Genomic DNA, 26,589 nt, shown 5'->3' with positions numbered 1-26,589 from the left:
CTTTACAGGGCTTTGGTTAGGCTATATTTGGAATACTGTTCAGTTTTGGTTTCCTTATCTGAAAGACATCCTCGCCATGGAGGGGTTGCAGAGAAGGTTCATTAGATTAATAACAGGAATGGAAAGACTTGCACATGAGGAAAGGTTGGATTGACTAGGCTTGTATTTGCTGGAATTTAGAAGATTGAGGGGGGAATCTTATAGAAACATAAAATTCTTAAAGTTGTTTCCGATGCTGGGAAAAAGGTCATGGTTTAAGGATAAGGAGGAATTCTTTAGGATTGAGATGAGAAAAAATTTCTTTGAGTGGTATATTTGTGGAATTTTTTGCCACAGGAAGTAGTTGAGGCCGGTTCCTTATCAATATTTAAGAGGTGGTTAGATTTGTCCCTTGTGGGTAAGGGGATCAGAGTGTATAGGGAGAAGGCAGGAACTGGGTACTGATCAGCCATGATCCTAATGAATGGTGGTGTAGGCTTGACTTTTTTTCAATTAACTAGATCCAGTAGACAAGGATGTCCATTGTCTCCATCTTTATTTTAGCATTCGAACCATTGGCAGAATTAATTAGGTCTGATTCTGATATTAAAGGTTTTAGAGTTGGTGGAGAGGAACATGAGATTAATTTATTTGCAGATAATAATGTATTTGAAGGAACTAGAAAGTTCACTACATTATATTTAAGATTAAAAGAATACAGAATAGTATCTGGTTACAAAGTAAATTGGGACAAAAGTGAGATTGTTCCTCTGGGTGATTATGCACTGTGTAAAAGAGATACCCAATGTAAATGGCCAGTGAATGGAATAAAATATTTAGGGATACAAATAGATGAAAATTTAAAAAAACATTTAAATTGAATTATAACCCCTTAAGAAAATTGATGAAGATTTATAAAATGGATGGAGCTACCTATAACTTTATTGGGAAGACTTAATTGTATTAAAATGAATATTTTTCCTATGTAACAAAATCTTTTTCAAACATTGCCTATATTAATTCTACAGAATTGTTTTTCAAGAATTGAATAAATATGAGAAAATTTCTTTGAAATGTTGAGGGTCTCGTTATAAAAATTAACTAGGAAATTTGAATTGGGAAGTTTACAACTCCCAAATTTTAAAAATTATAAAATGGCACAAATGAGATTTCTTTTGTTTCTCTTTGAAGGAGAGAAACCACTGAGGATTAAGATAGAGATGAATAAAATAGGGGAGATGATGCCTGAAGATTTTGTATATAAATGGGATATGAGATTAAGAAATGGAGTTAGGGATACTTCACTGTTGAAACATTTGATTAATATATGGAATAAGGTAAACATTGAAATGGGAATGAGAAATTGAGATACCCAAAATGCCAATAATTCAAAATAGACTTATTCCATTTACAATGAATAATCTACTTTTTAATACTTGTTCTACCAAAGGAATTAGGAGAAGAGTGGATTATTTTGAAAGGAGAAGTTTAATGTCATTTGATCAACTAAAAAAAAAAAAAAATATTTTGTTATTATCAAATAGAGGTGTATTTATGCGATAAATTGGGTCCAACAATGTTATTGCTTGAAAGGAGTGAAATAGAAAGTTTGATTTTTAATAGATTTAAGAAGTTTATTTCAGCTATGTATACATTATTGTAAAAGGGAATATGAAAACAAGGAATCATAGATCCAGACAGAGGTGGGAAACTGATTTAAATATTAGCATTGGGGAGAAAAATTAGTTGGAATTGTCATGATAGTGTGACAAATATGTCAGATATAGATTGGTTCAATATAACTTTTTATGTCAATTATATCTTAACCCACAGAAATTAAATAGACTGAAATCAGATAAATGATATAGGTGTGAACAAGAGGTTTTTTTTTACACTCCACCTGGTCATGTCCTAAATTGAGATTATTTGGACGGAGCTAGGAGCATTTTTAGAACTGGTCACTAAAGTTAAATTTCCCCAAGATCCGATCATTTTCTTGTATCTGGGACAAGGCCGAAACTGAAACTTAATGCAATTTTCACAAATTCCTTTTGAAACATTAACAGTCGCAAGAAAATGTATAGCAGTGACATGGAAATCAGATTCCCATGGGAATGGACAAATGGCTTGCTGAAATACATAGTTTGATATCTCGATGAAATTACATATAATTTAAGAAATAAATAATAGTTTTTTAAAGATTGGATACCCATATTATGGGTATTACTTAATGAGAGCTAACTACTAAACCTCAGAACCATTATCAACTCCTTGGAATTAATGTTTAATAATGTAAAGGCAAAACTTGACTGAATCTATTGAAATTTTAGTAACCAGGTGTTTTCTTTTTGCCCTTTTGCTCTTTTATTCTTTTCATTTTTTTGTTATTTGGGGAAGGGGTGGGAGGGGTTGGGGGTTTATAGAACAATGTATTACTGATTTGAAACGTATGAGGGATATTTTCTGATTCTGGATATTAATGCATGTATGGAAGTTTAAAATATTCAAAAAAAGGAGAAAAAGAAAAGAATGGGAAGGGGATGAGTACAGACTAACTCAAAAGGTGTTAATTGGATATGATAAGATGACAGGTGGAAATTGATTTTTAGCTCTGAAAGAAGACAGGAAAAGGAGAGAGAGAGACACACACACACAATTAGAGGAGATATGGGAAAAGATGCATGGTGGAGGCAGTCTAACAGAAACTGGAGAAATTGATCTTAATGCCATCTGGTTGGAGGATGCCCAGATGAAATATGTTGTTCCTATAATGAAAACCACTTAGCATGTCGAGCAGCCTCAGCAGGTGGAAAATGATTGATGTTTCAGTTTTTCTTTCTTTTCAGTCTTTATTATATTTAAATCATGAGGACAATAGGAGAACATAATCATAAAGGGAAAATATCACTATGACATCATATGATATAACGTATTCATTAATTGAGGTGTAAAACAATGTTATCTCCTCAAACTGAAATCTAATTTAATCATCTGGTCTTCAAAGAGAAAAGAAAAAAATAGTCTGGAAGCGAAACTAATTAAGTCATGTGGAAGTAATTTATAAAAGGTCACCAAGTCTCTTCAAATTTAAGAGATATCAAATATATGACTAACTTTCTCTAAACATGACTCAATTTGAGAGAGCCACTAAGTCAAGGTAGGTGGATTAGAATCTTTCCATTTAAATAAGATAGTCCTTCTAGTCAGCAATGTAGAAAAAGCTGCTACCTGATTTGTGGAAGTGGGAACTCATCCCATTTCTGGAAGTATTCCAAAAAGAGCAGCCAATGAGTTAGGTAGCAAACTGATATCCAATATAGTTGACAGACGTAAAAATATTTATCCAAGATCTCTCCAAGATATGACATGACAAAATATGAGCTAGAGAAGCCACTTCTGATTGACATCTATCACAAATAGGACTAACATTAGAAAAAATACAGGTCAGCTTATCTTTCGACATACGAGCTTGGTGTACCACTTTAAAATGAATCAAAGAATGACAAGGTATTCTTTCTTCTTTGGCTTGGCTTCGCGGACGAAGATTTATGGAGGGGGTAAATGTCCACGTCAGCTGCAGGCTCGTTTGTGGCTGACAAGTCCGATGCGGGACAGGCAGACACGGTTGCAGGGGAAAATTGGTTGGTTGGGGTTGGGTGTTGGGTTTTTCCTCCTTTGCCTTTTGTCAGTGAGGTGGGCTCTGCGGTCTTCTTCAAAGGAGGTTGCTGCCCGCCGAACTGTAAGGCGCCAAGATGCACGGTTTGAGGCGATATCAGCCCACTGGCGGTGGTCAATGTGGCAGGCACCAAGAGATTTCTTTAGGCAGTCCTTGTACCTTTTCTTTGGTGCACCTCTGACACGGTGGCCAGTGGAGAGCTCGCCATATAACACTATCTTGGGAAGGCGATGGTCCTCCATTCTGGAGACATGACCCACCCAGCGCAGCTGGATCTTTAGCAGCGTGGACTCGATGCTGTCGACCTCTGCCATCTCGAGTACTTCGACGTTAGGGATGAAAGCGCTCCAATGAATGTTGAGGATGGAGTGGAGACAACGCTGGTGGAAGCATTCTAGGAGCCGTAGGTGATGCCGGTAGAGGACCCATGATTCGGAGCCGAACAGGAGTGTGGATATGACGTTCCAAAGGCGCTATTTGCCTTGGCGAGTCTGTTGTCTATCTCGTTGTCGATCCTTGCATCTGATGAAATGGTGCAGCCGAGATAGGTAAACTGGTTGACCGTTTTGAGTTTTGTGTGCCCGATGGAGATGTGGGGGGGCTGGTAGTCATGGTGGGGAGCTGGCTGATGGAGGACCTCAGTTTTTTTCAGGCTGACTTCCAGGCCAAACATTTTGGCAGTTTCTGCAAAACAGGACGTCAAGCGCTGAAGAGCTGGCTCTGAATGGGCAACTAAAGCGGCATCGTCTGCAAAGAGTAGTTCATGGACAAGTTTCTCTTGTGTCTTGGTGTGAGCTTGCAGGCGCCTCAGATTGAAGAGACTGCCATCCGTGCGGTACCGGATGTAAACAGCGTCTTCATTGTTGAGGTCTTTCATGGCTTGGTTCAGCTGCACGAAAACCAACAAGGTCGGGTCAGATACAGCAATGAGCTCTTTGAACCCTTCTCCATTAACAATGGCGTGAAGCAAGGCTGTGTTCTCGCACCAACCCTCTGACAAGGTATTAACCAATTCAAAAATCTCCGATAATTCCTCTGGAAGATGCAAATGAAGTTCCTCTTCCCAGACCCTTATGAGAAGGGTTAAAATGAGGGGGGGGAAAGTATCAACTAAATCTGGTTGGTACAATGTTGGAAAATTAGGCAGTAAAGTATTCATAAAATTTCTAATTTGAAAGTATCTTAAAAAAATTGACTAAAATATATTGTATTAAGTAATTGTTCAAAAGATATTAAGCTACCATCTATAAACAAATTTTAAAAAGAAACAATTCCTTTAACTTTCCAAAAAGAGAAGGCTTAATCAATTAAAGGCGGTTGAAAAAATAATTAAGAGAAATGGTACAAGATAAAATAAAATTTTTCAAGTCAAATAATTTCTGAAAATTGAAACAAATCTGTCATGTATGTTTAAGTAATGGATTGAAGGTATGCCTACTAATCTTAAGAAAGTGTAAAAGGAAGAGCTGTTCCCAATAAAGAGGCTACTGAATCCCTTTGCATAGAATTCAGTTCCAAATCTATCCAATAAGGGCATTCAAATTTATCAGAATAGTAAATCCAGAAAATAATATAATGAATGTTAATTGTCCAATAATAGAATCTAAGATTAGATAAAGTCATACCACTATCTTTTAATTTCTGGGGGGAAAAAAATGGAATTTACTCAACCTGGGATTTTTTTTTCCTAAATACAAGATATTTTGAAGTCAATACTGTCAAAGGATTTCGGGAGTGCTTGAAATAAATAAATAAATAAATTGGGTGAAATTATCATTTTAATAGCTTTAATATGACCTATTAAAGATAAAGCTCTTAGAAACCATTTAGAAAGAGATTGTTTCACATAATCTATCAAAGGAAGAAAGTTAAATTTGTATAAATCTTTTAATGTTTTTGGTAATTTTATCCCTAATAAGTATATGCTTATAAACAGGTACATAGATGTTTATTGGGAATAATATGCTCTTATAAAGGTTCAATTTATATCCAGAGAAGATACTATATTAGGAAAGCAAAGACAACATTGGAGGAATAGATGTTTCAGGATCTGAAATAAATACTAAAAGATCATCTACATATAAAGATGCTTTGTGAATTCCATCCTCTCTATTAATTCCCTGAATGTCATTGGAAACCTGAAGTATTATTGCTAGGGGTTCCAAAGCTAAATTAAATAATAAAGGGCTAAGAGGAGAACCCTCTTTAGTTCCTCGAATTGACAGAAAAAGTGAAGATTGTTGATTATTTGTTTTTACAGCAGTGTCTGGAGTTCGATAAATAATTAATCCAAGAGATAAAACCGTGGTCAAGATTAAATCTTTTCAAAACTTCAAACAGATATTTCCATTCCACTCTATCAAAAGCCTGTTCTGCATCCAATGATGCTTCACATTCTGGAGTTTGAAGTGATGGGGAATAAATTGTATTCATTAATTTACAGATATTAAAGTGTGAATAAGGTAAGCTTTAATGTATCCCAGACAGTTAAACTCGACATTTCCTCAGTTAAATTTTTAAAGAAAATGTGAGGTTTGCTCCTTAATTAATAAACTCTACATATTTTTCATCTTGAAGTAGGATTGTATTAAACTGCCACTGCTGGGCTGTGGAAGTAATATCAGAATGTGTAAGAGTGTTTCAAAGGTGCATGATCAAGAATAGCAATTATGTCATAGGTACAATCCATGACAAAGGGAAACAATTGATAATTATCAACAAAAAGATAACCCTGGAATATTGATGATGAACATGTGGGGGGAGGAAATCTCTATCATTAGGGTGTAAAAATTGGCATATGTCAACAAATCCATAATCATAGCATTAGGAAGTGCAACCTGCTGAACAACTGCCCATTTTTCATTGGCAGGGATATCACTGGATCGCCATTTTCTCATAACACTTCATTAAAATAAAATCCAACTGGCATTTTCTTAAATTCCTCAGCAGAAAGTGCATTATCTTTCACCTCAAGATCAGGATCTGTGTTTTATCTCTCTATAAACTTTTTTTGACATGATGACAAATCCTTTTGCAGGTCATTATTCTCAAGTTTAACACTAGAACTCTGGTTCAACAAAGAAAAATTCAAGGTTTCTGGCAAGTCATCACAGCTTGACTGCTGCTGTGCCTCACAGATTGCTGTCCCCTTTAAATCAATGTGCACAGCACTTTCTTTGCAGGCACTAATTCCGTATTTATTCTCTAACTTAATTGGGTACTTTATATTACGTTCTGGAAAAGGTTGATTGGGCACAAATCTCACCTGTGACCATACTCATCTTCAAATATAGCAGAATCTTGCCTTTTTTGGAAAGTTCTACTTGGCTTTAACTTAAACTTGGGGGTTAAAGCATACTTATCTGCTAATTCTGCAGAATCTGACCATTTGCATTTCCTTCTCCAACTCATTTTCACTTGTCTCTCCTGTTTGTTTCTCAAGCTCTAGCTCAAACTGCCATTGCTTTTCAGTATGCTTTGTTTTTCTGCTTCTCTTTGTTTCTCTGCTTCTTTCATCTAAATTTTAAGTATTTCTAACTCGTTCTGTCTTTCCCTTTCTCTAAATTTGTTCCAACTCTTGAGCAATACGCAACAACTCATCTTTTTCTGCCCCCTTCAAATCTGCGAAGATTGGCAATTCCAAAAACTTATTTCATCCCATTGCTGAATCCACACACAAGCCTTTAAATTGGCTTTCAAAAAGAAATTTAACCAAACAAATTAAAAATCAATTGATCAATTAACTCCAAATTTGATAAAATCATGAACGTACCCCCAATTATGTTACATACTAGAGCAGCAACATTGGGAATTCACCAAAGGTATTTTCAAAAACTAATTTTTATTAATAATAACACAAGACTTAATTCTAAACTTAATCCCACTATGTGTAACTCTGTGTATGTATTTATAGTTTATGCTTGATTGTGTAGAGGTGATTTTAAAGTTCAGTCTCAAAGCTTTTGTGTTGAAACTCAGTCTTTACTGTTGTTCAAAAGCAATTATGGAGTAAGTGTGAGGCATTAAATTTCTTTAAATTATTCCTCAAAACAATTGTGAAGTATTTTGTCGCATCAAGCCATCAGACCTCTTTAAAACTCTGAGCGAAGTTTCTTCATATGAGTTTTTTTCCCTCTCTTGCATGGAAGTTTTGGAATCTGTTCCACACGATGAATCTGTCCTCTTTTATTATTTTCTTTCACATGATTTCACAAACCCAAGCAAGGACTGAAATAAGTAATGATTTTTTTAAATGGCTGTGTTTCAAATGCAAAATTACTTTTGCTTTTTTAAGTGAAACATGGAAACAACGAGGTTGCGCTCTATCTTAGAGATGGTCAGAAGTGATCTTCCTCATTCAAAAGTCACTATTTTCTCCTTTGACCAGGAGTAACATGTAACAATACCTTTTTTTTGGTTACTATATCTTAAATCCTGTCTTACAAGATGGATACCTTCTGGTTTCAAAATGTTCCTGTTTTTAGTAATATGTTCTCTCAAAAAATCCTTAATCATGTGACATGATCTCTGTTTCATTACTCCAAAAGCATGAATTATGGCAGATGGCCCTTTTGAAGTTACTTCACATCCATATGTTAAAAGTATATCTGCCCACTTAGACCAACTTTAAAAGTATGAATCCAAAGCAAAGGACTCTGGCCTGTCTATGCCATTTAATCATAAATTTGTTTGCACAAATGCTTCTCATGCAAACACTATTGTTTTGAGTTCTCAATGGAGAACATTCATAAGACTTTCATGATTGTTTATAGCTTTTTGAATTAGTAGTCAAGTTGTCCCTTAGCAAAAAAGCTTTCAGCAGAACAATGCATTAACAGACTTTTCGTCTCTCAAAATGGTGTCTGTATAACTTAGAAATGTATATAAAATTTAAACTTTAAAGATTATTATTAGCACAAATCCATCACACAGCATCACAATTGAGTAAAGATAGCTACAAAGGCATGAGAGGAGCTGTCTAAAGTTGATTGGAGGAGACATGAGCAGAGAAGAGCAGCAATGGCTGGAGTTCATGTGAATAATTAAGATGAAGGATTATTTTAACCCAAAGTGGTAGCATTCTAAAATGAGGGTGAGGCAATGAGGGCTGACAAGGGAAGTCAAAGACAGTATAAAAGCAAAAGAGAGGGCAGATGGTATTGCAAAATTTGTGGGAAGCCAGAGAATTGAGTTGCTTTTAAAAACCAGCAGAGAGCCACAATAAAAAGCAATATAAGGGGGAAAAAAAATTAAATATGAAGTTAAGCTAGCCAATAACAAAAGAAAATACCAAAAGTTTCAGATTCGTAGAGTAAAATAAAGGCAATAGTGGAGATTGGACTGCTGGAAAATGTTGCTGGAGAAATGAGTGGTAATGGGGACCAAGAAATGATGGATGTGTTTTTACATTGGTCTTCTCTGTGGAAGACATGAGTGATGTGCCATAAATTTGAGTGTCTAGGCAGGAGTGAGTGTACTCTCTATCATTAAGGAGAAGGTGCTCATGACACTGAAGGTGGATAAGTCACAAAGGGGGGTGTGGCAAGATGGCGTAGAAGAAAGATGTGTTCCACCTTTCCCCAGCTGGATTAGTAAATACCCAACATTAAAAAGTATAAAACTGGTTAAAAATAATATTAATTTTTTTTTGAATAACAGTGATCCACCATAGCTACTAATGTGAAGAAATCTAAAATTCAACTTCAGAAGAAATTACCATATAAAAGTATAGACGATCTGAGGCCTACCTGCACAGCTGAATCCACGGAGTTGTTGTTGGGAGTCTCCAAACCGCAGAGGACTCCTGCTCGTTCAAATTTTACCTCTGCTCCGATCCTGCAGTCGCAAGATGGCGTCGGCACTTTGAGTTCAGTCGTGGCCGACCCGCCTGCACGTGAAGCTGTGCGTGCGGGCGGCCTGACAGACAAAGGGCCCGCGAGCCTGCGACTTTGCTGGGTGGCCCCAGGGATGTGCAGTGTAGCATTGGAGGACACCCCTGCGTGTCCAGCGTTTCTGCCGGGCATGCGCAGAGCAACCCGGGTCCGGAACCTTTTGGAAAATGTGTGGGCTGTGGGGGAGCCCGAGCACCGGTGCCCCGATGAGGCCGGAATGCCGGCGTTGGGTGTCCAAACCTGCAGCTGCACAGTCAGAGGACCTATGGTGATTGAAGGTGAAGAGGAACTTACCTTTTTGGAATTTGCCCAGGAGGAGGAGCCTGTTCTTACAGAAGGTAGACCTCAAAAAGTGGCTATGGAATCTGGATTGGACTCAGTGGTAACTGTTTTGGAAGGGATTGCTTTTCAAATGGTTAATATGTCAAAACAAATGTCAACTCAAATAACCCAAGGATTTATGGATGTGAAAATAAAAATGAATACTTTGTGTGAAGAAATGTTAACTATGAAACAAGAAATGACTGTAGTTAAGAGTGATATTAATAGATGTATAAAATCTGTTGATATTGTACAAGATAATTTAAAAAAAATTGAAACAGCTTTTCCTGAATGTCAAAATCAAGTGGAACGCAATAAAGAAAAAGTGGAAGGTTCTTTTGTAGATTGGGGGATTCAAAGAAGGGACTTACTGAAGAAGATTGATTCTTTAGAAAATCAAAGCTGGAGAAATAATGTGAAAATAGTTGGTATTCCAGAGGACTTTGAAGGTTCTGATCCAATAAAAATATTTAAACATTGGATCCCAGAGGTATTGGGTAAAGAGTCTTTTCCTGAAGAATTGGAACTGGATCGAGCCCGTAGAGTGTTGAGGAAAAAAAACACTTCCTGGACAAACATCGAGGGCGGTCTTGATTAGTTGTTTGAAGTATCAAGATAGAGAAATGATTTTATGAATGGCGGTACAGAAAACGCGGCAGAGTTAATCCCTGTTGATGATTCAAAACAATAGAGTTTTTTAATGCCGATTTGAGTCAAGAGGTTATTAAAAGACGACGGGAATTTAATTTGGCTAAAGATGTCTCATGGCGAAAGTTTGCTTTTCGCTATCCTGCAAATTTTGAAGGTTTTTTTATGGAAACTTTCAATCTTAATTTTTTGAGAACGATCACAATGCCTTGGTTTTTGCTAATTCATTGCCAGAATTGCGAAAAAATGGGCGGTCTTCACCATCGTCTCCTAAGAGCAAGATAAATGGAAATGGGTTTTGTAAGAATGGAAAGAAAGAAGAGCTGACATGAAGTCTTCTTGACATTGAAGATCCGGAACAATCGTTGGGTTGAATATATTTACTGTACTTGATTGTTTTTAATTTAATAATCAATATGTATTTTGCTGGGGGGCGGATGACACTGAAAGCTTTGACTCTCATCTACCACTAGTGGGTTTACCACACCCAGATTTTTAGGCTGTTACTATCTTTTGGGTAGTTTTTTTGGGGTTTAAAAAAACATTGTTTATTGAGGGGTGGGTTTTGTGTATTTTTGGTGTTTTTGAAGAATTATAAAGGGGAGCATTATTTTAGAGTGTAAATATATTAGCAGTTAGTAAAAATGTCTACTTTGAATTTTGCAACTTTTAATGTTCAGGGATTAAATAATCCAATTACGTTTATATTAAAAAATGAAAATTGATATTACCTTTTTACAAGAAACACATTTGACTGAAAAAGAACATTTGAAATTGAAAAGAGATTGGGTTGGAGATGTTTTATTCTTTTAATTCTAAGGCAAGAGGGGTGGCAATTTTGATCCATAAAAATTTATCATTTGAATTGGAATCTTCAGAGGGAAATGTAGGTAGAATTTTATAGGTGAATTGTAAAATATTTGCTGAATCTTGGACTTTGTTTAATCTTTATGCACCTAATGTAGATGATGAGCAGTTTATTTCAGAAGCTTTTTTATTGTTAACTCAAGCTCATGAAAATATTTTAGTTTGGGGAGATTTTAATTGTGTTTTGGAACCTTTATTGGATAGAAACCCGAAGAGTATAAGGAAATCAAAGACAGCAATACAGATCAAAGCATGGATGAAAGATTTAAGTCTGGTAGATATTTGGAGAAAGGTTAATCCTACAAAGATTTTTCTTTTTATTCATCACGACATGATTCGTTTTCTCGGATTGAATTTTTTGGTATCAGCACACCTACAAGGTGGAGTATTGTAAGCCGAATGTAAAAGTAGAGTTCTATCTGACCATTCATTATTATTTTTTTCTTGTGAAAGTTCAAAAGTGGTACGTTCGTCGTATAGATGGAGGTTTAATGCAATGTTATTGGAAAAACCAGAGTTTGTTACTTTTGTTAAATAGCATATTTCTGTTTTTGACTGAGAATATTAATTCTGTGGATAGTCATTTTGTAGTATGGGATGTGTTAAAAGCTTATTTGAGGGGACAGGTTATTAGTTATTCTACGAATGTTAAGAAATAATTTATGGCAGAAAGTTTAATGTTGGAAAATCAGATTGCTGAGTTAGAGAAAGATTTTCAGAGGATGTGACTGAAGACAAAAAAGCTGCATTAGCGAAATTGAAATTACGCTATAATACTTTACAGACTTATCAGTTTGAGCGTTTAATTAATCGAAATAAACAATGTTATTATGAGTTAAGAGAAAGAGCTCATAAAATACTTGGCAATTGAAAGCTGAACAGGCATCTCGGACTATTAATGCCATTAAAAAGAATTCACTAATTACCTATAAGCCTCAGGAAATTAATGGCCAGTTTTATTAATTTTATCAAAAATTATATACTTCTGAGGGGAAGCGGGATAATGGATCTATTGGATCTTATTTATCTAAATTGAGGTTACTGGTATTAGATGAGAAAGATATCCAGGAATTGGAATCTCCGTTTACAAATTTTGAAATTAAGGAAGCTATACAGGAAATGGAAAATCCCCAGGGGACGATGGATTTCCTGTGGGATTTTGTACATTTTTTTTAATGATGATTTATCTAGTTAGTGTATTTAGAGATCTGTTCAAACAAGTTACTGAAGAACAGAAGTTGCCGGAATCTTGTTCAAGGGCTTTAATAACTGTTATTCCAAAAAAAGATAGAGATCCATTAAAAGTGTCTTCATATAGACCTATTTCTTTATTAAATGTAGATTATAAAATTATAGCCAAGGTACTAGCTAATAGACTTGCTACATACTTACCTAAGTTGATACATACTGATCACAGGTTTTATTAAGAATAGAAATGCATCTGATAATATTCTTTGATTAATTACTTTGGTCAATGCATACCGAAAGTAGCCTAACCATCCTATGGTGGTTGCACTAGATGCAGAAAAGGTTTTTGATAGGGTTGAGTGGGATTTTTTATTTAAGGTGTTAGAAAAGTTTAAATTCGGCCCTTTTTTATTGGTTGGGTTAAAGCTTTATATATGAACCCGATTGCTAGGGTGGTGACAAATGGTCAGATTTCTTTACCATTTAGGTTGACTCGTTCAACTTGGCAGGGCTGCCCATTGTCACCTGCCTTATTTACGTTGGCTATTGAACCATTAGCTCAGACTATTAGGCAAAATGATGAAATTAGAGGGATGAAGGCTATGAATGAAGAATATAAAATTAATTTATTTACAGATGATGTATTGATATATTTGACGGAACTGGAATAGTCGTTGAAACAGTTACAAGAATGTTTGTTGAAATTTGGAGAATTGTCAGGATATAAAGTTAATTGAGATAAAAGCAAAATTTTACCAGTTGGTATAGGAGATTATTCAGAATTTAAAATTATTACAAAATTAAAGTGGACAAATAAAATTTAATATTTAGGTGTGTTTGTAGACATTAATTATCAGTCATTATATCAGTTAAATTATGTGCTATATTAAAACTGATTAAAGCAGATTTGATTAAGTGGAAAGATCTTCCATTAACTTTGATTTTAAAAAAAAAATGAATATTTTTCCTCGAATTCAATATTTATTTCAGTCAATACCTTGTTTACTTTCAAAACGTTTTTTTTCAGGATTTAAATAAGGTAGTGCGGGAGTTTTTATGGAAAGGTAAACTAGCTCGAGTGGCATTGTATAAACTTACATGGAAATATGGGTTAGGTGGACTTTTGTTACCATATTTTCAAAATTATTATGAAGCGACCCAGTTGAAGTTTATTAGCAGGTTGATGGATTTAGATTATCCTCCTAGCTGGGCTAAGGTGGAAATGGCGTGTATTTCTGAGGTTAAGGTACATGAATCTATATTTCGTTGGAACTTGAATTTGCTGCAGGAATATAATATGCCGGTATTGAAACATTTATTAAAGACCTGGATTTTTTTAAAAAATAGGGTTTTGGGATCAAAAGATAAATTATCAATTTTAACTCCATCAGCTTATTCCTTTTTCAATCTTTAATAATTATTTAAAGAGTTGGGATTTTAAGGGTATAAAGACTACAGGATTGTTTTGAAGAGGGACAATTTCTTTATTAATCAATTGAGAGAAAGATTTGATGTACCTGTAAATTCTTTGTTTGTGCATTACCAACTTAGAGTTTTGGTAAAGGATAATTATGGTAGAGATAAATTTACCCACTTTGTCGAGATTTGAGTCTTTGATTTCCGCTACCAAAGAAGGGTTATTTTTTGGTTATGTACAATTTGTTACAAGATAATATTGATAAACTGGTTGGGAGAGTGATTTAGTGTTTATTTTTCCTGAAGATGATTGGGCGGATATGTAATCAAATAGACAAATGTAAGATATGGAATGGTTAATTATAATTTTTACATCAACTATATTTGACTCTGGAGAAACTGAAAAAATATGGGTATAGTACTTTAGATTTATATTTTAGATGTGATTTATGTATTGGAACTTTTCTCCATGCTGTTTGGACTTGTGTTAAAGTTCAACCATTTTGGCAAAGAATTAAAGTAGTTTTGGAAAAATTGTATAACTTTACATTACCATTAGATCCAACGATTTTTTTTGTTGGGTAATTTGATTTTGTTGAGGGGATTAGGTTTGGATAAAATTCAAATTGCTTTTGTACGTTTGGTGTTATCAGTAGCGCGTAAATGTGTTGCGAGTATTTTTTTACCCCCTCCATAAATCTTCATCCGCGAAGCCAAGCCAAAGAAGATTTGGAAAGAGAATACAGAGATTAATATACTACGTTGGCATAATTATTGAAAGCTTGTATTGTTATGGGAAAAATTACTTATAATTTACATGATAATTATTCCCTTTTTGTTAGCAAATGGTCTCCATATTTGAAATATATGCATTTAGATATACTTTGAATTGTTCTCAACAGTTATAATTTAAAAAAAAATATATATATATTTATACCAAATATATCCTTTATATTTTTGGCTCCCCTTAAGGGAGCTGGCTGAAGGGGTGGAAGGGTAGGTTTGGGATTTATCTTGTAAAAATCAATTTTTGATGATTATTGGATTGCATGTTATGTTTTTTTTAATCTTTAAATAAAGTTTGGGGAAAAAAAGATAAGTCACATAGACTGATGGACCTCAGGTTTCTGAAAGATATAGTTGGAGTTTGTGAACTAAAAACCAGTGATCTTTCAAGAATTGCAAAAGCCTTCCAGAGAAATGGAAAATTGCAAATGTCTCTCCACTCTTTAAGGGAGAGAGGCAAAAGATGGGAAATTAGGCTAGTTAGCCTCATTTCAGTGATCAGCAAGGTTCAAGTCCATTATTGGTTTTTGGTCTTAAATCAGCATAGATTTCTTCGAGATCTTGCCTGAAAGATCTATTGGAGCTCTTTGAGAAAGTAACAAGCAGCAACAACAACCTCACACTCAATGTCACCAAAACCAAGGAGATGATTATTGACTTCAGGAAGGGAAAACCAGAGGTATATGATCCAGTGATCATTGGGAGGATCAGAGGTGAGCAAATTTAAGTTCTTGGGAGTCACTGTCTCAGCCTATCTTTCCTGGACCCAACACACCTATGACATTGTGAAGAAAGCACCACAGGACCTCTTCTTCCTCAGGAGTTTGCAGAGGTTTGTTGTGACTGACATTGGAAACCCTAGTAAATTTCTACAGAGGAATGGTGCAAAGTGTGCTGACTGGTTACATCATGGTCTGGTATGAGGACACCAATGCTCTGGAGCAGAAAGCCCTACAAAAGTAGTGGATGCAGCTTCGGACATCACGGAACACCCCCATTCCCATCCATTGAGAACATGTACAGGGAACATTGTTGTTGGAGACCAGCAGCAATCATCAGGAATCCATACCACCCAGCACATGCTCTGTTCTCTCCTGCCATTAGGAAAGAGGTATAGATGCTACAAGACTTGTACCATCAGGTTCAAGAACAACTGCTACTCTCCACCATCAGACTCAACAACAAACTCAATCGGACTTATTTAAGTACTCTTACTTTAGCACCTTATTAATTTTTTTGTATTACACAGTAAATTTATTTTCATTTTATTTGTTTATATGTATCTGAGTAGTTTTTTTGTAGAATCAATTTATGAACAAGTCACAAAATTTGTTGTTTTGTGGCAGAATCACAGTGCAATAATTCACATAAACAACCTTACAAAAGTATAAAAATAGTATGCTCAGTCAAAGTAAGGCAATGTCTTTGTTTCATTGATCATTCAGGAATCTGATGGCAGTGGGGAAGAAGCTGTCCTTGAGTGCTTGTCTTCAGGATCCTGTACCTTTTTCCTGATGGCAGCAGAGTGAAGGGGGCATGGCCTGGGTGGGGGTCTTTGAGTATAGAGGCTATTTTCTTTCTTTTTAAAATATTTTTGATTTTAATAGAAAAAACCCTTTATACATGATTTCTAACTACATAATTCAATTCATAGCATCAAGCAGCATATCTTGTCAAAACCTCAGATTCTGATGTTAAACAGTAAATAATAAGAGAATTGAGAATCCTATATATATATATATATATATATAGATCTTCATCCTATTATAATGTGATCATTATTAATTGTCCATTATAGCCTGGTTTTCTCTTGAAATTAAAAAAAGGAAAAAAGCCCCCCCACCATTAATCCTACCCCACCATTAATCCTACCCCTCCCACTAAACAAGGCTAACCTGCATATGGCAAGCAGATGTGAAGTGAATTGCAACATCAGACAGGGAATCCTCTGAGCAGTCACACAAAATCTTCAAGTTGTGATAGTAATCTGTGTATGGGCTCCACATCTTGTCATATTCAACCTTGAATCTCTCACTATCTGGCATTTACCATTGACCAGAAACAGACACGGAGATCCAGAGCTATAAGCAGGTCATTGAGTAACTCGTGTCCTAACTCCCTGGAGCTTGTCAGGAGTGGAATGGAGCACACTCCACTTGCCTCGATGAGTGAAGCTCCAACAACATTCAAGGACCATCTACAACCATTCACTCACTTCATCACTGTAGGAGCAGTTTATACTATCTCAGAATCAGAATTTATTGTCATGAACATGTCACAAATATTGTTGTTTTGTGCTGCATCATAGTGCAAATATTAATATAAATCACTTTACAAAATATATAAAAATAGTGCAAGAAAAAGTCAAACGAAGCCAGTGTCTGTGGTTCTTTGTTCATTCAGGAATCTGACAGCAGAGAGAAAGAGTGCTGCTGAATGTGTGCCTTCAGACTTCTTTTGAAAAGCTACAGATCCTGTCTTCCGCTTTAAAACATCTTCCTCCTCCTGGATACCTTGTTCTTGTCTTCTACCTCACTGGACCATTATATTTCCAACTGCCACCATGACATCAACCATATCGACTTCACTACTCCCATTACTCATTCCATTTGCGCCCTCTCTGAATGCCTGGCCCTCCACTCTTCCTGCACCATTTCAAACCTTACCATCAAACCTGCAGACAAGGGTGGTGCTGTTGTAGTCTGGCGCTCTGATCGCTATCTGGCTGAAGCAAGACCACAACTCTCAGTCACCACCTCTTACTTACCCCTCCAACAGAACCCTATTAAACCACTATCACGCATCATCTCTAAATTCATCACTACTGATCATCTCCCTGGCACGGCCTCCAACCTTATTGTTTCCCTGTCTCGCACTGTCAGTTTCGACCTCCTACCCAAGATTGACAAACCCAATTGTCCTGGCAGACCCATCGTGCCTGTGTTGACCTGCCCCACTGAATTGGTCTCTGTTTAATCCCTCCCCACCTACATCCAGGACACTTCACATGCCCTCCATCACTTCAACTTCTAGTCCCCTGAACTCGATTGCCTTATATTTACCATGGATGTCCAATCCCTATACACCTCCATTCCCCATTCTGAAGGCCTCAAAGCCCTTCATTTCTTTTGAGACAAAAGAACTCACCAGTCCTCCTCTACTATGACCCTCCTCTGGCTGGCAGAACTTGTCCTTGCCCTCAATCATTTCTACTTTTACTCATCACACTTTTTCCAGGTTAAAGGGGTAGCCATGTGAACTGGCATGGGCCTCAGGTATCCCTGCCTTTTTGTTGGCTGTGTGGAGCAATCTATGCTTCAAGCTTGCACAGGCAAGGCCCCTCAACTTGACCATTGAATGTCCGAAACAGTCCTTCAAAGTGAAGCAACATTTCACTTGTGAATCTGCAGGGGTCATTTACTGCATCTGGTGCTCCTGTTGTGGTCTCCTCTTCATCTGAGAGTCTAGATACAGACTGGGAGATCGCTTTGTTGAGCACCTCCGTTCTGACTGCCGCAATAACGTGGATCTCCCAATGGCCAGCAATTTCATTTCTCCATCATACTCCCTTGCCAACATGTCTATCCATGATCTCGTGTACTCCCAAACTGAGACCACCCGTAAATGGAGGAACAGCACCTCATCTTCTGACTGGGGAACCTCCAACTGAATGGCATTAATATAGTCTTCTCTGGTTTCATTAAAATATCTCCCCCCCCCCACTCCTCCACTTGCTCTCCCTGATGTATTTTCATTGCCTGTCTATTTTTGCACAGATATGATAAATTTCACCTAGACTCTTATCACATCCAATTAATACCTTTTTGTTGCTTTGGATTCTCCCCCCCCCCCCCCCCCCCCCATCCACCATTGTTTGAATTCTGAGACTTTCTGTCATATTCTGCTTTTGCCTTTTCTGAATTCTTGAAGAAGGGAGGGCTCAGGCCTGAAATATTGGCAATAAATTTTGTCAAAAAGCTCAGAGACACTAAATAAACCAGTTCAGTTCCTCCAGAATTTCAGTGTTTTTTTAATATAAACCCCTCTTTCCTGCTGTTGTCAGTCTCTTAAATAGATCTCTCATGGGCAAAAGATTATGCCCTTGCATTATTTTGACTATTTTCTCTATACTTTGTACTTTATAACACTACTTCCTGCACTCTGATTTGCTGTAACATTACATCCTCCCTTCTGTTTTATTATTGCATCACCTGCTGTACTTGAGTTGACTTGCCAGGATCACACAAAATAAAGCACTTCACTTGATATACATGCAATAAGCAATTCAGTGTGTTTCCAGAATATGCTGAATGTTCTCAGCAGGTCAGGTAGAATCTGTGGAGGAAACTCAATAGTACAAGAGACAAAAGGCGAAGGGTCTCAATCTGCAACGTGACTGTTCCTTTCCCTCTTTGGATGCTACCTGGCCCGTTGAGTTCTTTGTTTTATTTTGCATTCAATGAATGGCAAAGATGCATGCAAGTTGTAAAAGAATACTTCAATGGAAGAACACTTCATACTCTATAACCTTTTCTAGTCATCATGCTCCAATGGTTGAGTGTCCCATTTGTACAATTAATTAGGCTTTATCACAGTCATTGCTGAATGACTTTTGCATGCAACCCTCCTTGTCTATGAAGATGCCTTTACCTGGAGCCCACTTACCCAGCACAATGCTTATAATCCCATGTTCACTTGTGAGATGCTTTGGCTAATCATGCACTGATCTGTTACACTGCCTTGGGTGTTGAAGGATTTAAGTTCTGTGGCATCTCATTCCCCAAAGAATAACACTAATATTTCTGTTGATCCTTTTGTAGGTGACTTTGCGCTAAGAAGTGAGCTTGTGAATCATTTGCAGTACAACACCACCCAGAAATGTTCAAATCACCAAATTGTCCAAAGCAGCATCAATTTCTTCTGCGGGAAAACCTTGGTAAGTGTGTAATTTTCTTTGTCAACGGCATATGCGTGACTACTGCATAGCAACTTGAAATTAGTCTACTTCTAAGCAGGACGTTCACAGTGATGTAAACTTGAGGATTTTAAAAGATGTTAGCCATTGCCATGTTTTACAATGGTTCTAATGGTGACATTTGTAATGGTAATTATATTATAACATCGACTTAAGGAAATTTTCCCTTGAAATGTTGAAGGGAATTTTCAGATGTTGTGGGCGAAAGGTTGAGGGTTGGGAAAGTCCAGGTGAGTGACTGAGGCGCCTTTTATAAATGATAAAAATGCTGCCTGACCTGAGCATTTTCAGGTTTTATATTAATGATGGACATTTGGTGATGGCCAACATTCACTGGTTTGCTCTAATGCTGAAGATGAATGGAACTTGCCAAGGCCCAAATGTTGGCTAGTATCACTGTACAGAAATGGAAATTAAATTGGTTAGTTATTCCTTGCAAAGGTTGAGTTGATTTGTCTAGGGAAGACCAACACAATCATATAGTCCAGTAGGGAATGCTGAGCTTTGGGAGAAGTTCACATTCTAGTACCAGGTTGCTTTTCAAAACTTAGAATTTGTATAATTTGGCTTGAAGTAAATAATTTGATCATAAATAACTTAATTATTTCCTTATTTTGAATTCTCAAGAGCACAGCAGTGAGGGGGGTATGATTAGTGTAGTGGTTAACTAAACACTTACAGCACCAGCTACAAAGGTTCAAATCTAGCGCTGTCTGTAAGGAGTTTCTACATTCTCCCTGTATCTGCGTGGTTTTCCTCTGCGTGCTCTGGTTTCTTCACACCCTTCAAAACATGCAGAGGTTGTAGGTTAATTGAGATGTTTGAGTGGCATGGGCTCATGAGCCAGAAGGGCCTGTTATCATTGCTGTATATCTAAATTTAGAATTAAAATTTAAGGAAATGGGTAATAACTAGGGTGCAGAACAGACAACTTTGGGAAGAAGGAAAGCTTGAGAAGATGGTTTTTTGGTGCATTGGAAAAAGAACATAAGATCTAGGGACAGATGTGGGCTTTTTGGATGCTGAACTGTTCAGTAAGATCACAACTTATCTATCTGAGCATCACTTTCTTCCACTAACCCCATCTTGATTGCCTCATATCAGAAAATCTCTGGTGAGTTGGATGTGGGAGTTACCAAGGTGTTCCATTTCTTTTACCAAAGTTTATTTCATACGTATTAAGTTCACAATTATTAGCTTTTTGATAATATCAAATTGTTTATAAATTTTAGGTAAAACTGCATATTTATTGAAGTGCAGCTTGGTTTATATAACAGTTCAGATAATTGTGATCCCTTGTGATTTGCATCATTAAACAGGGCACTCCTGAATTTGTGACAACTTCTGAATGTGTGCACTACTTCGAATGGAAGACTTACGTAACTTGTAAGAAGAGCACTTTCAACCCTGTAAAAGAGGCAAGTCCATCTAATTTGCTTGTTTAGAACTTAAATTCATAGGTGCCTATAATATATGTAAGATGTATATTTTCATGTTTCAAACTAATGGCACCAATAATTGGGACTTATTTAATCTTAACCTATTAATGTTCTTCTTTGTTAGTAGCAACATTTGAGTATGTGAAACAATCATTTCATGTTGTGTATAATATGTGACTTTGGTTAAAAGTTTGGTAAGTTTGAAGGGGAAAAACATTTTGAAGGGAGTTTAAAATTCCTTCAAAAGGAATTGTGGCTGGTATATATTTATTCCAAGTTTTTAACGTAACCATTTTATCTTAATATTCTAAAGGTGCATCCAATGTGTTCCAATTCATTATGGTACTAGGATGGGCTAAATAATCCCAGGCTTTACTGGCTTTCTATAAGAAAGTTCGATAAGAGTTCAGTCGTCCTGTAGCCAAATGCACTTTCCCTTGGAAGTCAGGCTAATACTAAGTAACCTTCCCTGCTGCTGCTCTTCTAGCAATGTGTTCTATTCAGATTGAGAATGTGAGAAGTCCAGCAGCGCAAGGACTTCCTTTGTATTCTATCAAACAGTTGCAATTAGTTTATTTTTAGTGGATGCAGGTTTTGTAGAATGTTGAATGAATGGGCAGTCCATAATGATACTTCACTCTGTGGAGTTTCAGGAGTTTGAAGAAACTAACCTTTCCACTGCTGTCACATCAATGAAAACAGTATGCCAGTTGGAAGGTGGATACCCCAACTGGTATCTAAATGCACTTTAAACATGCCATAATTTGGAATAAAATTAATTATGAAATCTGTGGCACCCTCTATATTACTTTCTGAATGTTGTAACCGTGCACGTGAATCTAACAGATTGGGTAATGCCATTTTGGGAGGGAAGATGCACAGTACTGCTCCGCAGGGTCCTACTACCCAGTTCTGATGTTGTCTGCTCTATTCAAGGTTTAAAATGTGTGTTGAAGGAGCCAACATTTTTTTTTAAATCCTGTAACTACTGAGATCTGTGCCTAAGTTGGTAGTGCCTGTGCTGGGCTGTGTACACCAAGGGATTTCAGACTCCAGGTGAGCAGCAGACTGGCACAAGGCACCAGAAACTGGGAGAATACCCACCTCCCCCACCTTCCCAGTTGAGAAGAAGCATAGGAGATGGCCCTACAGGGAAGGTGACCGCGGCAGCAGACCTGTGATGGACTCAGCAGCTGAAAGACTCGCAGGCTGCTGGCAATTTGCGGTTGAAGGACCCACACAGGCTGCTGGAGACTGGCTCAGGTGAACCAGGTATTGAAACCTGAATTTGAGAGGGTGCTGAGGGCAAGAAAGGCTCCTGCAGGGCCTCTGGCGCTGAGGGTTTCCTGAGTCCATTGGAGGTATGGACCTGGAATACAGCCTGCCAGTTGTTTGAACAGACATCTGCGTGACAGCAGAGGCTGGCAGAGTGCTGATAGTGAATCCATGGATACTCTGTCTCTGAAGGGACTCTTTTGCTTTTCTTTCTTGTTCAGGGCACCAGGCAATGCTGATGGCCCTGTTGAAATATATAATTTTTTTACATTTTTGTGTATTATTATGTGGTAATAAAAAGAATCTTGAACCGTCTTCCATGTGCCCATCTAAGAGTCTTTTAAATGTCCCGACGGCATCAGCCTCTACCAGTGCAATTCACTTGACGACTTTTCATTGGTAATGCACGACTTCAATTTTCAGTCACCTGTATTTCCCATCTGATCAGCAGGACATTTTGCATCAAATGTTGATAATTGATGCAGTATTGAAAGTAGGTTCTTCAATACAACTTTGCCTTCTAACATTTAGAAACTGCGGATTTGGAAATTCCCAAATGTTTTGCTGAATTAACTATTTTCCTCATCCATATCAAGATGCAATTATTGATGAGGAATGTGTTCACTTCTCTCATTTTCTGTCTATTAATTATGGAAAAAAATTACTAGGAAACCCGTCGATTTTTCTGTGTGTATATTTACTGTATGAAGTGTTTATATGAATCAAGGTGTAGTTGGCTACAATTGCTTATTTGTACGTTTTCCCATCAATGTCATTACCACATTTCTATTAATAAATAATCCATGGATATCTTTATGTTGCTTGTTGACCTTTGCATTAAAATTAACTTTAAGGTTCCCTGTTATGTGTTTGATGAAGATGGGAAGAAGCGGGATTTGAATCCTCTAATCAAGATCTCAGGCAGTTATTTGGTCTATTCTCCAGATGATGATGACCTCTATATCAATATATGTAGAGATATAAGTAAGTTTTGATACAGACTTGATGAATCTCCTATACTTGCATTTAATTTACAAACTTTGTGTAAGGTTTTGTATGTCCGTGGTCATCAGTTGCTGTCAATAACAATGCTGGCTCAATTTTAGGAAATCAAAAACAATTAAGATAGAGTTAGGCAGTAGAAAGTGGGTGAAGTGAGGTTGGTGCTTGAGCTGCTCTGTGGAGAGTAAAATTGCATTATGTGTGTATGAAATCCATTCTTGCTATGAGTAAAGAATGGTGAATGGGCAATTTAAAAATAAATAAAAACACACTGAAATACTGGAGGAACTCAGCTGGTCTTTTCAGTATCCATAAAAAGCAAAGATATATTGTTGACATTTTGGTGCTGAGCCATTCTACTTAAACACAAGGAAAGTGAAGGGAATCCAGGGCTGAGAGGCAGGTTATGTAGACTTGGTTTGCAAAGGACTAATGGGTTCAAAAAGCCTGAAGGCCAATTAGCTTAACTTCAATTACTCAAAGATGTAATTAAAAATATAGAAATTGAATTTTTTCAGAAAGGGGTCAATCAAGTCAATTCTTTGGAGAAATATTTGCTTTTTTTTTAAGGTTTTTATGAAGTGCTAAATAGCCTTGCAATTAAGGTCAGATGGTAGGTTAGGCAGGTAGCAGAATAGAAGAGAAGCTGGACATCAAAACTAGTCTGGATTGGGGTTAGATATGCTCCAACATGCTGATAGTGAGATAGCCAGCCTGAGGAGAGCTAGAGAGCAGCAAAGTGTGCCCCTGAATGGTCTGGAGCTCAATGGCTGCAGTAGAGCGTGGAAGATGGGCGTGCCAAAAGTCATAAAACACAGTCGTACAGAAACAGGTTCTTTGACCCATCTCATCTCTGCCATTTCCATTTTGTCCTGTTGACCTGCACCATAGCCCTCCACCTTCTTCCCATCCTTGTACCACTCAAATGCCTCTTAAATATTGAAATCAATCCTGTATTCACCATTTCTGCACGCAGATTTTCCACACTATCACCACCCTCTGAGGGAAGAAGTCTCTCCTAATGTTCCCCCTTAAACATTTCACCTTTCACCCTTAAACCATGTCCTCTTGCTCTTCTCTCACCCAACCTCATTAGAAGAAGTCTGCTTGCATTTACCTTATCTGTACCCCTCATCATTTTGTACACCTCCATCAAATCTCCCCTTGTTTTCTGAACCCCAGGGAATAAAGTCCTAACGTGTTCAACTTTTCCCAATAATACAAGTCCTCAAGTACTGGCAGCATCCTTGTAAATTTTCTCTTCGCTGTTTACTTTGTATCTTTCCTGTAGTTAGTTGACAAAATCTGAACACATTACTCCAAATGTGGCCTCACCAATGTCTTGTACAATTTCAGTATAATATCCCAACTCCTGTACTCAATACTGATTTATAAATGCCAATGTGCAAAAAAACCCTATAGGACCCTATCTACTTGTGATGCTGCTTTCAAAGAATTATGTATCTCTATTCCCAGATCCCTTTGTTCTACCACACTGTAATATTCTATTTACCGTGCAAGTCCTTCCCTGGTTTGTCCTTCCAAAGTGCAAAACTTCACCCTTGCCTGCACTTGATTGGTTAACACAATGCTATTAGAGTGCCAGCAATCAAGATTGGGGCTTTAAACCTGTATTGACTGTAAAGAGTTTGTACATTCTTCCCGTGTCTGCATGGGTTTTTCCTGGGTGCACCAGTTTCCTTCCACTGTTCAAAATATACCTGGGGTGTAGGTCAATTGGGTGTAATAGGCATCACATGCTTGTGGGCTGAAAGGGCCTGTTACCATGCTGTATGTTTAAATTAAAAATTAAATTCAATCTCTTCTCACATCTGACCTTTTCTTTGATTATCTGATTCCACATTAACTCTTGCTCTTGCTTTTGGCAAGTTTCTGAGCTGAGGAGCCAAATTGACTTCACATCTAGTTTCTCAGTTTTATGCTGGCCCTGGCTGGAGTTGATCCATTCATTAGACTGGAGACTTTACCCTTAATAGGCAAGTTTGGCTCTTGTATTATTTCAACTTTTTTTAGTCTTTAAATTTGTTAGAAATGTTTTCTCCTGCCCAAATTTCCTTGGCATTTGGAAGCATTGCGTGAACCTATGGGAACAGGAGTTGTCAGAAAGCCATCGGGATGTCTGTGATCAGGGCCTCTCAAGAAAGGTGGACATCTACCACCTAAAATGACAGAAGGAGAAGAGAATGAAAAGAACTGACTCAGTGGAATTTCTTGTTTATTTTTATTGAGTGACAACATTGTTTTTCGGGTTTAATGTATCTTATTTTCTGAACTTTAAATAAATTGGAGGGGAGGTAGGGAGGGAGGGAGGGAGGGGAGGAGGGAAGGGGGGGGAGAAAACGACACTGTATATATTTAAGAAGGAAAATGTATGCATCTTGATCTATATGGTTTATAGTGTGAAAAATAAAAAAAATTAAAAAAAGAGGAGCTGCAGCAACAAAACAATGGCAGGATCTTGTGAACCACAGTCATTAAAAAAAAAAATTGTGAAGACTGGTTATGTCTGAGGGATGAGACTAGATCAACATGGTTGACCAGATAATAAAATTCTGGGAAGTAATGTGCCTATGTAATCAAAACAAAGAATGTCATTCCATATTTATATTTCCATTGCCTGAATCTTCAGTCAGCAGAATATTAAAAGTGTAGTTAATGTTGGAGGATTGCAACAAATAAAAATGGTAATTTAAAAAAAAAACTTGCTGAATGAGCACATGTTCATAAATGAGGTTCTGAACTAGCAAATGTGGAAAACTGCAGTTTGTTATGAAGAATGAGACCTTGAACTCCTGGCTGAAGCAGTCTAAATGGAACAGAGCAGCTAGGGAACCTAAGTGTACAGGTATAGATATGTAAACAGTAAAATAGCAATAAACTTTTATGGCCAATTTAAAGAATAAAGATCATTATATCTGGACAAACACAGAATATACATTTTATGCGTATGAAATACCTTTCTTGGTCTCAAATGCAGTGAAGAGCTTTGATCTCCATGTGATTAATATATTTAAAAGCACTGGAACAAGTGCAAAAAAAGCTGGAATGGTAATAATTAAGAACTTGTTCTCTATCAGGAGAAATTAAATACACTAAAGCTTGACT

At 37.0% G+C, this 26,589-nt stretch overlaps 1 protein-coding gene across 1 annotated transcript in view; it reads left to right on the top strand.

Moving 5' to 3' along the window:
- Nucleotides 1–26,589, top strand: part of igf2r (insulin-like growth factor 2 receptor) — a 194,839-nt gene that overhangs the window by 33,895 nt on the left and 134,355 nt on the right. The window contains exons 3-5 of the mRNA XM_069932070.1: nucleotides 19,593–19,708; nucleotides 21,067–21,165; nucleotides 23,316–23,445. Coding sequence (XP_069788171.1) covers nucleotides 19,593–19,708; nucleotides 21,067–21,165; nucleotides 23,316–23,445 — 345 coding nt within the window. The remainder of the gene's footprint in view (nucleotides 1–19,592; nucleotides 19,709–21,066; nucleotides 21,166–23,315; nucleotides 23,446–26,589) is intronic.

This window comes from Narcine bancroftii, chromosome 4 (assembly GCF_036971445.1).
Source record: "Narcine bancroftii isolate sNarBan1 chromosome 4, sNarBan1.hap1, whole genome shotgun sequence".
Taxonomy (NCBI): Eukaryota; Metazoa; Chordata; class Chondrichthyes; order Torpediniformes; family Narcinidae; genus Narcine; species Narcine bancroftii.
The sequence above is the reverse complement of the archived record's forward strand: the minus strand, read 5'-3'. Positions and strand labels throughout refer to the sequence as shown.